Source organism: Zalophus californianus, chromosome 6, assembly GCF_009762305.2.
Source record: "Zalophus californianus isolate mZalCal1 chromosome 6, mZalCal1.pri.v2, whole genome shotgun sequence".
NCBI classification, from domain to species: domain Eukaryota; kingdom Metazoa; phylum Chordata; class Mammalia; order Carnivora; family Otariidae; genus Zalophus; species Zalophus californianus.
The window spans coordinates 52,493,097-52,507,035 of NC_045600.1; the positions used below are offsets into that span (position 1 = coordinate 52,493,097).

The 13,939-nt window shown below is 36.1% G+C and overlaps 1 protein-coding gene across 4 annotated transcripts in view; it reads right to left on the reverse strand.

Moving 5' to 3' along the window:
• Positions 1–13,939, reverse strand: part of TOGARAM1 (TOG array regulator of axonemal microtubules 1) — a 77,980-nt gene that overhangs the window by 6,683 nt on the left and 57,358 nt on the right. For all 4 annotated transcript variants that reach the window (XM_027571322.2, XM_027571324.2, XM_027571325.2 and 1 more), the window contains 5 exons: positions 12,234–12,339; positions 11,125–11,360; positions 10,474–10,632; positions 6,652–6,778; positions 5,094–5,212 (listed from right to left, as the gene is read on the reverse strand). In XM_027571322.2, coding sequence (XP_027427123.1) covers positions 5,094–5,212; positions 6,652–6,778; positions 10,474–10,632; positions 11,125–11,360; positions 12,234–12,339 — 747 coding nt within the window. The remainder of the gene's footprint in view (positions 1–5,093; positions 5,213–6,651; positions 6,779–10,473; positions 10,633–11,124; positions 11,361–12,233; positions 12,340–13,939) is intronic.

Below are 13,939 nucleotides of genomic sequence, written 5' to 3' on the forward strand. Positions count from 1 at the left end.
AGCAGATTCCGCACTGACTGCAGAGCCTCTCTTGGGGTTCAATCCATAATCGTGATGACCTGAGACAAAATCAAGAATCAGACGCTTAACCAATTGAACCACCCAGGCACCCCTCAGTGCTCAAGGTTTTACTGGGAGTTGGTCATGACTGGTCCTCTGCCTAGGATATACTGAAATTCTAGGCTTCCAGAAGGAAAGCAGGTCTTCAGCATAAACCACATTGTTTGCCCAAATAATTGTGGTACAATAAACTATTCTTATCAGTTAAGGAACAGTGGCAATCCTCCTTAAATCCTAGTCCCCAGATGCCAACCAAGGGCTCACCTTGTAAGTAAGAATAGTCTCAGGCCTGCTATGTTAACTCAAATCATGTGAATTTGCATGAGAGAACTAGAATCTTGACTCTAGCAGGACTTACTATTTCAATGACTTACTATTACTAGCATCTTGTTTTTTATTGCTATAAAGGGGTGACTCAATATAGCAGATGAATGATCCCTTTGAAACTAAAGTGTCATGCAAATTGACAGGTCTTTTTTTTTTTAAGATTTGCATTTATTTATTTGAGAGAGAGAGAGAGAGCACAAGCAGAGGGGAGAGGGAGAGGCAGAGAGAGAGGGAGAAGCAGGCTCCCTGCTGAGCAGGGAGCCCAATGCGGGGCTCAATCCTAAGACCCTGAGATCATGACCTGAGCCAAAGGCAGACACTTAACCAAATGAGCCACCCAGGTGCCCTCAAATTGACAGGTCTTAAAGACAATGGTAAGAGTTTCCAGTTACCATTTCTCTGACTTAGTATTGAAAATGGTGCTTAAGTTGTCTTAAGAGCGCTGATTAATGAACGACTCAGGATCATCCTAAAAGTAGATACAAGATGGTGATCTGCAACACAGATCTTAGTTAGATGTATCTATTCATTATTTTTAATTTGCTTAAATAAATCGATCTGAGGTTAATTTATGAAATGATTAATTCTATACAATGACAAAAATAGAAGATTAAATTTATATTTAAACTGAGAAGTATATGATACATAAAAGGTGAATAAATGAAAAGAGTTAAAAAGAACACCTCAGGAAGCCATCTAATTAATGAAACTTATGGGGCGCCTGGGTGGCTCAGTTGTTAAGCGTCTGCCTTGGGCTCAGGTCATGATCCCAGCCTCCTGGGATCTGGCCCTTCATCGGGCTCTCTGCTAGGCGGGAAGCCTGCTTCTCCCTCTCCCACTCGCCCTGCTTGTGTTCCCTCTCTCACTGTGTCTCTCTCTATCAAATAAATAAATAAAATCTTAAAAAAATAATTACTGAAACTTGTGTTTAAAGATGGTTTTTTTGTTATTTAAAACAAAATGGATTTGATAGTAAAATAACAGTGAATATACCTTAGGGTATACGACAAAAAGCAGACATGCACACACACACACCTCAATCAATCAATTCAAAAGAAGGCAGGACACTCTATGTCCATTTTAGACATAAAGACACCTGCAAATTGAAAGTGAGGGGACAGAGAAACATTTATCATGCAAATGGACATCAAAAGAAAGCCGGAGTAGCAATACTTATGTCAGACAAACTAGATTTTAAACTGAAGACTGTAACAAGAGGTGAAGAAGGGCACTATTAATAAAGGGGGCTAGCCAAAAAGAAGATCTAACAATTGTAAATATTTATGCCCCCAACTAGGGAGCACCCAAACATATAAAACAATTAATAACAAATATAAAGAAACTCATTGATAATAATACAATAATTGTAGAAGACTTTAACATGCCACTTACAACAATGAACAGATTATCTAAATAGAAAATAAACAAGGAAACAATGGCTTTGAATGACACACTGGACCAGAAGGACTTAATAGATACATTCAGAACATTTCATCCTAAAGCAGAATATACATTCAAGTGCACATGGGACATTCTCCAGAATAGATCACATACTAGGTCATAAATCAGGCCCAAACAAGTATAAGTAGATTGAGATCATACCATGCATATTTTCCTACCACAATACTATGAAACTTGAAGTCAACCACAAGAATAAATTTGGAAAGACCACAAATAGATGGAGGTTAAACAACATGCTACTAAACAATGAGTGGGTCACCAGGAAATCAAAGAAGAAATAAGAAAAATACATGGAAACAAATGAAAATGAAAATACAATGGTCCCAAACCTTTGGATTGTAGCAAAAGTGGTCATAAGAAGGAAGTATATAGCAATATAGGCCTACCTCAAGAAGCAAGAAAAATCTCAAATAAACAACCTAATCTTACACCTAAAGGAGCTACAAAAAGAACAAAGCCTAAAGCTAGCAGAAGGCAAATAATAAAGATTAGAGCAGAAATAAATGATATAAAAACTAAAAAAACAATAGAACACATCAATGAAAGCAGCAGTGGTTCTCAGAAAAAATTAATAAAATTGATAACCCCCTACCCAGACTTAAAAAAAAAAGGGACCCAAATAAATAAAATCATGAATGAAAGAGGAGAGATCACAACCAACACCAAATAAATACAAACTGTTATTTTTTAAAAAATATTTTACTTATTTGAGAGAGAGAGAGAGAAAGAGAGAGTGAGCATGAGCAGGGGGGAAGGGCAGAAGGAGAGGGAGAAGCAGACTCCCCACTGAGCAGAGCCCAATGCGGGGCTCAATCCCAGGACCTTAAGATCATGACCTGAGCTGAAGGCAGTCGCTCAACCAACTGAGCCACCCAGGCACTGCAGAAATACAAACAATTATAAGAGAATATTATATGCCAACAAGTCAGGCAATCTGGAAGAAATGGATGCATTCCTAGAAACATTTAAACCACCAAAACTGGAACAGGAAGAAATAGAAAATTGGAACAGACCCATAATCAGCAAGGAAATTGAATCAGTAATCAAAAATCTCCCAAGATACAAAAGTTCAGGGCCAGGTGGCTTCACAAGGGAATTCTACCAAACATTTAAAGAAGAGTGAATACCTATTCTCAAACCATTCCAAAAAATAGAAAAGATAGGAAAACTTCCAAATTCATTCTATGAGACCAGCATTATCCTGATTCCAAAACCAGACAAAGTCTCCACTAAAAAAGAGAACAATAGGTCAATATTTCTCATGAACATGGATGTAAAAATTCTCAACAAAATACTAGCAAATTGAAACCAACAGTACATTAAAAGAATCATTCACCATGATCAAGTGGGATTTATTCCTGGGCTGCAAGGATGGTTCAGTATTCACAAATCAATCAATGTGATACACCACATTAATAAAAGAAAGGATAAAAACCATATGATCCTTTCAATAGATGCAGAAAAGGCATTTGACAAAGTACAGCATCCATTCATGATAAAAACCCTCAAGAAAGCAGGTTTAGAGGGAACATACCTCAACATAATAAAGGCCATATATGAAAAACCCACAGCTAAAATCATCCTCAATGGGAAAAAACAGAGCTTTTCCTCTATGATCAGGAACAAGACAGGGATGTCCACTCTCACCACTGTTATTTAGATTAGTACTGGAAGTCCTAGCCTCAGCAAACAGACAACAAAAAGAAATAAAAGGCATCCGAATTAGCAAGGAAGAAGTCAAACTTTCACTATTTGCAGATGACATGATACTTTATATAGAAAACCCCAAAAAATCCATAAGAAGTTGCCAATTGATAGATGAATTCAGTAAAGTTGCAGGATACAAAATCAATGTACAGAAAACTGTTGCATTTCTATACACCAATAATGAACAGCAGAAAGAGAAATTAAGAAAACAATCCCATTTACAATAGTACCAAAAACCATAAGATACCTAGGAATAAACCTAACCAAAGAGGTAAAAGATCTATACTCTAAAATCTATAAAACACCCAAGAAAGAAATTAAAGATGACACAAAGAAATGGAAAAACATTCCATGCTCGTGGATTAGAAGAACTAAGACTGTTAAAATGTCTATACTACCCAAAGCAATTTACACATTTAATGCCAATCCTATGAAAATACCAACAGCATTCTTCACAGAGCTAGAACAAACAACCCTACAATTTGTATGGAACCACAGAAGACCCTGAATAACCAAAGCAACCTTGAAAAAGAAAAGCAAAGCTGGAGGCATCATGACTCTGGACTTCAAGTTATATTACAAAGCTGTAGTGATCAAAACAGTATGGTACTGGCACAAAAACTGACAGATCAATGGAACACAATAGAAAACCCAGAAATGAACCCAAAACTCTATGGTCAACTAATCTTCGACAAAGCAGGAAAGAATATCCCATGGAAAAAAGATGGTGTCTTCAATAATTGGTGTTGGAAAAACTGGGCAGCAACATGCAAAAGAATGAAATTGGACAACTTTCTTTCATTTTTTTTTTTAAGATTTTTATTTATTTATTTGCAGAAAGAGAGAGAGAGCGCACAAGCAGGGGGTGCAGCAGGCAGAGAGAAAAGAAGAAGCAGGCTCCCTTCTGGGCAGAAAGCCCGACATGGGGTTTGATCTCAGGACCCTGAGATCATGACCTGAGCAGAAGGTAGATGCTTAACCAAGTGAGCCACCCAGGCACCCCTAAAAAAATATATTTAAAAAAAATTATATAATCAATCTATTACATGTTAAACAGTATAAACAGGTTACAAAATTATATACATAATTATATTTATAAGAATTTTAAGAGTAGTCCTTTTGTGGTTGGTGGTACTATGGGTGATTGGTTAATTCTTCTTTTAATGTTTGGATTTTCTAAAGTTGTTTTTTTTTTTCCACTAACCATAATTGTATATTACTTTTATAATCAAGGGGGAAAAGTAAAGGCTAAAAATTAATACAAAATGAATCAGAGTTGTCCAACACAGGCCTAATATTGACAAGTTCAATAGCACTAAAGCTTTAATAATGTTTAGTGCATGTAAAAGCCAGTTGCTGTGAATATATAATTGTCTTATTAAGTATAATTACCTCACACTTTCTAAGTCCTTACCAACTTTTAAAACTCCATTAAGTTTTGACAAATACCCCTGGGATAGTTCATAAAAACATCCAAAAGAGACTACTATCACTAGGGAGTAATTTCTCTAATGATGTGGACTATCAAATGATCCTACCTTTCAGCTGAATTGAAAGCATCTCTAGAAACAGATGATGACCTTGTATTTCCAACAGTGCCAGTATGAGATCGTCTTCCTTTTGCTGAAGGAGTATCTAGTGGTATCTCTCCTAAGCCCTTTAAGTAATATAAAGAAAGGCAGTGTAATAAAAGTCTTAAAACCAGTTACGTGAAATAATTTATATAATGTAATTTTCATAGAAGTGATTATTGATCTTTTTATAAGTGAACACATCTTAATAATCAGCTATGCTATGCTTTAAAGGGTATCAATACATAAAATACCTTCTAATTAGTAATAAATTAACCAAATATGTGATCAACTAATAGGAAATGATATTGGCTGGGTAAAACTGTTCAATAAAATTTTAAAAATTAATATGCTATATTTTATCACTACTCTTAAACCTTAAAATCTACAGAGAAAATACGAACACATTACATAAATAATGAATTACTATGCAACACCAGGATGAGAATAAACACTTTGATAAGAACTATTTAATAATACTTGTACTTGAACTGACTCACAAATACAAACTACCTCAGTTCAGTAAGATAATTATTTGCATGGTTATTTTAATTATTTCTATATGAATTAAGCTAAAGTCTTTAAGATCAATAAGCAGAAAAAAATGCTCTAAAATGTATATTGCCATACATCTTTGAAATACTGTCCTTTCATAAATGAATCCTTTATCCAAGATTATCAGTGAGGAATAACATAAATTAGCATAAAAAAATTCTACGTTATTAAACATTTTTGCAAAAAAAAAGTAAGTGGGTTATTTTTTTTTTCTAAAGGTTTTATTTACTCATTTGAGACAGAGAGATAGAGAGAGAGAGAGAGAGCATGAGCAGGGGAGAGGCAGAGGGAGAGGGAGAAGCAGGCTCCCCACCGAGCCAGGAGCCAGATGTGGGCCTTGATCCCAGGACCCTGGGATCATGACCTGAGCCGAAGGCAGACGCTTGACAATCTGAGCCACCCAGGTGCCCAGTGGATTACTTTTATAAGTTACTTTTCACATTTTATTTTACTTGATATTCCCTCAGTCACTCATTTCAGACACGTCTGAATCCCCCATTACCTATCAGGATTAAATAAATGGGGCTTCCCCTCAAGGAGCTCCCAATCAATGTTCTGCAGTGTGATAGGAACTCTAATAGTGGAATATGCTAAGGTAAAGCAGGAACCAAGCATGATGAACATCACTATCCTTATCCTAAAAAATAAAAAATTCAGGTTAAAGAAATGAAGTGATGTACCTAACATTATATAGTTGTTTAATTCTCAACCCAAGTCTTGAATCAAAACCAACCTTATAACTCCAATAAACCACACTATATTCTACCAAATATCAAGCTTCTGTTCAATAAACACTTACTGACACTACAAATGTCTACTGCAAATTTTTCAACTGCTATTGTTGAAATGCTACTGCAGCTATATTCTGAATGATTAACAGAGAAATAATCAAAAAAGCAATTACTTCTACCTTTACCTTCCTTGTACTTTGCTTTTAAAGATGTTTACAAATTAAACTTTTTCCACATACCTTTTGCCGTAAGCTTTTAACAGATTCCTTAATATATGGCAAATCTTTGGATGGGACATATTTTTCAAGCATTTTATCAAAGTTTGGATGACACATCATAAGGAAAAGCATTTTTCGACCATAGTACCTATGGACATTTGAGAAATAGGCAAATAATTTTATATACCTTAACAAACTCAGTTTCTATCCTTAGATGCAATTTTTTTTCAATAGAAAAAAACTGTCAATATCAAGATTGTCATCCCTATTTTAAACAAGCCACTGAAATGTAGTTATACTAACTGAACTGAAGTATAACATTCTCCTGTCCCTCACTTTTATTTATTTTTTTGGCTTATAAAAAACCCACTTTATTTTTTTTTTCCGGATTATTCACCTGTTCTTTCTTGTTTTTTTTTTTATTATGTTATATTAATCACCATACATTACATCATTAGTTTTTGATGTAGTGTTCCATGATTCATTGTTTGCGCGTAACACCCAGTGCTCCAAGCAGTACATGCCCTCCTTAATAACGATTACTGGGCTAACCCATCCCCCCACCCCCTCCCCTCTAGAACCCTCAGTTTTTTTCTCAGAGTCCATAGTCTCTCATGGTTCGTCTCTCCCTCCGATTTCCCCCCTTCATTTTTCCCTTCCTTCTCCTAATGTCCTCCATGCTGTTCCTTACGTTCCACAAATAAGTGAAACCATATGATAATTGGCTTTCTCTGTTTGACTGATTTCACGTAGCATAATCTCCTCCAGTCCCATCCATGTTGATGTAGAAGTTGGGTATTCATCCTTTCTGATGGCTGAGTGATATTCCATTGTATATATGGACCACATCTTTATCTATTCGTCTGTTTGAAGGGCATCATGGCTCTTTCCACAGTTGGGCTATTGTTGTCCCTCACCTTTATTTTTTTTTAATAATTTTTTATTGTATGTTAATCACCATACATCATTAGTTTTTGATGTAGTGTTCCATGATTCATTGTGCGTAACACCCAGTACTCCATTCAGAATGTCCCTCACCTTTAAAAAACACTATAGCTTCAGATCTTCAAATCTCTTCTTGGAAAGCCAAATGTTTGAATTCTATTTTTCAGGTACCCTTGGGTCCATATCAAGGCTGGTATTTGGCAGAACTGTGAGTTAGGAGAAGTCTGTCTTTATCCTGGGCTCCTTGCTCACTGGGCAAGAGGTTGCTGGTGAGAGGTGTTCTGACCTAAGTCAACCTTCCCTAGGTTCTGTATTTCCTATATTTCTTACCCTCACTTTTTTTCCCCCCTGCCAAAACCTATCTGGGTTCCAATTCTTCAAAAACCTATTCTCTGCTACCTAAAACATACCCAAAGTTAGTTGGTAAATCATGGATGATATATAATGAATGTGTAATGCTCTCCAACCTAGGCTTTTTTTTTATGGTAGTATATAAATTTAAAAATAATTCTTTTTTTTATTTTTAATAATTTTTATTCTTTTTAGGATAAAACCTTAAGCCAAGATATCATTGTGATAGAACCACAGATATCATGGGTATTGGAGATATTTTTGGATAGAGGGATCTTATAGTACCTTATAATTATACCATATTACTATTCTTCAAAGCAGCTTGGCCCTAAAATTAATTAGTTATGCTTTTTCTTACAACTTGGAATATATGGGATAGGAAGAACCAGAGAAGGCAAGTCTTGCAGGGTAGGGAGAAGGTACAGAATGATCTCAGGAATATGTGTATCAATCAGGCTCCTTCAACTGTAATGAAATTACAGAAAGGGAGGTAGGTAGTATCAGAAAATAAAAATTACTGTTCTCTCCTCAGAATCAGAATAAGGTAACACCTTGATAAGTAGTTCATAATCAGTTATAGTTTCAAAGATGATTGTAACTTTTAGCCCAGAACATTAAGGACTGTAGGTCCATCACAGGCCCTAATGATATGAGAATGGCTAAAACAAACAAGTAAACAAGCAATAGGGACACTAAATGTGAGAAATAGTAAAACTATAAAGTTGTAAACATTTTATAATTTTAAAACTTCAAATAAGAAATCAAGAAATGACAAAATGGATTAGAAGAATTACCATATCATTAAGGAAAGGTTAAGATGTATACACAACAACCATTATGAATCTTTTTTTGTTCCTAACTAGTTTATTATGATCCAAAGCCTAAATTGTTTTGAACTTTACTGTGGTACACATAACTTCCAAAATGGCTCCCCAAAGAGCAGGACTGCTGCAATTTGTAAATATGAGATATAACTACCAGGATTATGTTATGTTATGTTATATGGTAGAGCTGACTCTAAGATTTTCTGGGTGGACCTAATCTAATCATACAGGTCCTTAAAAGCAGAGAGCTTTCTATAGCTGGTAGCAGAAGAGGAAATGAGAGCTCCTAAGCACAAGGGGGATTCAACATACTTTTGCTGGGTTGAAGATGGAGGGGGCTGCACAAGAAGGAATTCGCGGGTGACCTTAAGGAGCTGAGAGAGGACCCTGGTTGAAAACCAGCAAAGAAATAGAGACCTAAGTCCTATAACTACAAGGAACTGAATTTGGCCAACAACCAAAATGAGTTTGGAAGCAAATTCTTCTATAGAACATCTAGATAAGAGCTCAGCATTGTCATTACCTTGATTATAATCCTGGAAGACCCCAAGCAGAGAAAGCAGTTGAGCCATGCAAGACTTCTAACTTAAAGAACAGTAAGCTAAAAAAGTCTGTGTTGCCTTAAACCACTACGTTTGTGGTAATTTGTTACACAGCAATAGAAAATGAATACATTGACTTTCTATATTAGCTTCTGGTATAATGATTTCCATAAGATTAACTCTAGTTACCTAAAGTCATGGATATATTTGTCTTAAAATGTTAATTTTATATCCTTCTTTACTTTAGTCTGTATGAACTCAGACCCTCCCTCCCACTTTTAATCTATCTTCATATGTAACTGCCATAAATTTTTAGGTTTTATATGGGACATTATCAATCACCTAGTCCCACCTTCCTAATTTTACATACGAGAAAACTTAGGCTAACAGACATTAGATAATTTGCTTAAGAGCAAAAAGTGATTGGGGCTAGGAATTGAACCTAGGCTCTTGACTATATCCAAAATTTCTGTGACCAATACAGAAAGGGGCACCTAGCTGGGTCAGTTGATGGAGCATGTGACTCTTGCTCTTGGGGTTGTGAGTTTGAGCCCCACACTGGGCACAGAGTTTATTTAAAAAAAAAAAAAAGTTACCAATACAGTAATGTACCATCCACATCTTAATTATTTTGTCATTTTTCTCTGACTGTTCTTAACCTTCATAGAATTGTTCTTCAAGTACAGCAAGCAGAAATTTATGGGATTTTCTTTTTTTGGGGGGCGCATTTTCTAAGTGCAGCTATCTCATGTTTCAGGAGACAATATGGTATCCATTTCGCTTCCTGTATTTTTCATGTGCACCTATTTCCTTGATTTCACCTGATTGCTTGGAAAATATATCATTTCCCCTAAGTGCATTACCTTACATTTGCCCACAATGAAGTTCTTCTGCCACTTTTCTGCCCACTCATATAGCCTTCTGCTGTTTTCATGCAGTTCATCCCTATGACATGGCATCTCACTACCCAGAAGTATGTACTGTCATCTGTAAATTTGGAGAATTCACTGTGCACTCCAAGATCATTTACAAATTGGTTAAATAAGTCCATCTGCCCAGCACCAATCCCTGGGGACCCCACTTGTCCATTTAGAAAAAATGTTTATTCTTTTTTAACCTTTGCTGCCTACTTTTAACCCTTATCTTAACAGATTCAACAAATATTATTAGCAGCTATTCACCTGGTTTCTTGTGAACTGTCCTGAGCAAACTTGGCAGCAGCTGGTAATATGCGGTCAGCCATATCCTTTGTTCCAGATAAAATACGCTCTGGTTCCATAAATTCCACAACATCTGATAAGTGCTGGGCTGTACATCTTCTTACTGCAATGTGTAAATGGCTACAAGGAAACATGATCAATTGAAACAAAGTTGATGTATGAACTAAAGATATACCTTTAAAGTTCTGCTTCTCCCTCTGACCCTCTTCCCTCTCGTGCTCTCTCTTTCTCTCTCTCTCAAATAAATAAATAAAATTAAAAGAAAAGACAGTTAAAGTTAAGTGATTAAACTATTCCTAACCCTCAACAATCATCCTTGGAAGCTAAAATGATAAATTACATTGTTACCCATCCCCAAGAAGTTTAAAACAAAACAAAACTCATAATCACTGACATTTATTTAGTTCCAGATCTATGAATATAAGTAAAATTATGAGAATAACAGTATTATTTTCCTTGTACGCTCTGTACCTAATATGATGTTTATCACCTAAGAATTATTGTTTTTTGACTAAAATAATACTGAAGTTTGCTTGTGTTTTTCCTACATCGCAGACTGCAAACAATTGTATTTTTAGTTTAAGGACATATCAAGATTATTTTGAATATTACCTTTGTCCTCCATTGATAAGAGAAACAATTGCACGTGCAGGAGTTACATTACTGACCATAGCTCTCAGTGCTTTGTCAACATCTTCTCTTATAAATGTATTTGACTCTCCAGCCTTGTGCAACAAAACTTTTACTGTAGTATCTAGTTCTTGATCCATGTTTTTTTTCAGGTAAGTGAAAAGATCACTTAAACAGACCACAGCAGCACGAGAAACTCCAGAGCGTAAATTTTTCACCTAAAAAAAATTTCCAAAATGTACATTTTGCTGATATTCTGAAAGAAAATCAGTAATAATGACTTTGAAACCAAATTTACTATTAAAGTAACATTTTTTTTATTTTTTTAAAGATTTTATTTATTTATTTGTTGGAGAGAGAGAGCGTGGGCGAGAGAGAGTGAGCGCGAGATAGTGAGCAAGGGTACAAGCAGGGGGAGCTGCAGGCAGAGGGAGAAGCAGGCTCCCCACTGAGCAAGGAGCCCCATGCGGGACTCGATCCCAGGGCACCGGGATCATGACCTGAGCCAAAGGCAGACGCTCAACTGACTGAGCCACCCAGGTGCCCCTAAAGTAACATGTTTTAATACATATTATCTTATGTCCTAAAAATTAACATTTAATAAAAATTTTTAAAAGTTGCGAAGTAAGGTATGAGCTACTTTTTTAAATAAAATTTATCCTTGATGTGGGGCTCGAACTCATGACCCTGAGATCAAGAGATGCATGCTCTCCTGACTGAGTCAGCCAGGAGCCCCATACAGGAACTACTTGTAACTATATACAAGCCTACTTATATCATTTAGTACAGAGGTATTCTTTTTTTTTTTTTTTTTTTGAGAGAGAGAGAGAGCACAAGAGAAGGGTAGGGGCAGAAGGAAAGAAAGAAAGAGAATCTTAAACAAGCTCAACTCTCAGTGTGGAGCCCCATGCGGGGCTCAATCTCACAACCCTGAGATCATGATCCGAGCCTCAATCAGGAGTTGGATGCTCAACCGACTGAGCCACCCAGACGCCCCTAGTACAGAGATATTTTTTCAAGGTCAAGTTAACATGGCATATTTATTCTTTGTTATCCAAACAATCCTTAACTCAGCTGAAAAATAAGTTTACCTCTTGAACTACTGCAAAATTTGTTTCATGCAACTTGGTGTTCAATATTTCAGAATGAAAAGCAGCTAAGCACCTAATAAAATTCAGTCCTTCAATTTTCTTCTCCCTACGGGAAAAAGAAACAAATAACAAAATCACTTATTAAATGGGGCTCAACTGGAACAGGATCTCAGATGTCTTCTTCTGTTTGTATGAAATACTGCTACTGAGGAGATCTTGCTTATTTTTCCGTATCATTTAGGAATTTCAAATAAAAAAGTAAAGTTTTATTTGCTTCAATAGTTCTCTTTCATGATTCAAAAGGTCTTTTAAGAGCTAAAATCACCATTGACAGTCACACTAAGTTCATGCTTTGTAAATAAAAAGAAGTATTTCCTCCCTAGTGATAAGAATGTCATATTCTTTCTAGAAAACAGAAGGGAAAGGAATGGCAAACAAAAGGTGAGGGAAGCAATAAAACAAAAATGGAAGGAGAAAAGTGACTACGTTATTGGCAAATATATAATCCAACAGCAGAAAACCACCAACAGATGGTTCTGTAATTTGTATTTTTCTTTCATTATCTGACCTAATGAGCCAGAGAAGGGTAGGTGGATACTAACAAGAGAGTGGGATTCAAGTGGGATTTAGGTATAACATTTCCAACGTGATGATTTTCATCTTATAGGTTTGAAAAATGAGAGCCAAAATTAGTTTCCTTAGTAATATTGTAATATTTCCTTAGGTAATATTGATGGCAGTCATTTTTTTAAACATTTACATTCCCTGAATGAATTATGGAAAACTCAGAGAAAAGAAAAGACCTAAGAATTCAAGGTAGCAAGAATAAACCTACTTAAATACCTGTCTGGTTGAAAATTCTCATTTTTTTGGATAAGCATAAAAAAACAATTTAAATGCAGAAACAACCCAATTCTTTTTTTTTTAAGATTTTATTTATTTATTTGACAGAGAGAGACACAGCGAGAGAGGGAACACAAGCAGGGGGATGGGAGAGGGAGAAACAGGCTTCCCGCTGAGCAGGGAGCCCGACGCGGGGCTCGATCCCAGGACCCCGGGATCATGACCTGAGCCAAAGGCAGACGCTTAACGACTGAGCCACCCAGGCGCCCCAAATGCAGAAACAACCCAATTCTATACACACAAATAACAGATAGTACAGTCAAGAGAGAGGGAGGCAGGAAAAGAAATTAAGAAAAAGTGGCTAAAATTTTTCCAAATTTGATTCAAACTATAAACTCTCAGATCTAAGAACAACCCCAAACAGAAAAAACAAAAAAAGCACAACATGGAACATCATAATCAAATTGCTAAGAGAGGTGTTAAAATAAAATATAAGGTCAGGTAGCAATATTAAAAATAAAGCAGTATAAGAAGATGGGGAAAAGAACACTATTTTAGTTAAAGTCATGAGAGAAGACTTCTCTGAGGAGATGACATTTGACAGATACCTGCATGAAGAGAGAGAGAAGCCACTGGAAGAAAGTTTAAAGAATTAAGTACAAAGATCTTGAGGCATAAATGAGCTTGGGTGTTCAGGAAATAGCCTGATGGCTAGAGTGGATAAGTAAGGCAGAGCATCCATCCCCCTATAGGGGATGAGGCTACAGAAAGAGGCAAGGGACAGAAAATGAAGGACTTTGTAAGCTATAAAAAAGTTTAACAATTCTTTTCTAGCGTTCTAGGGAGCCACTGGAGGGTTTTGT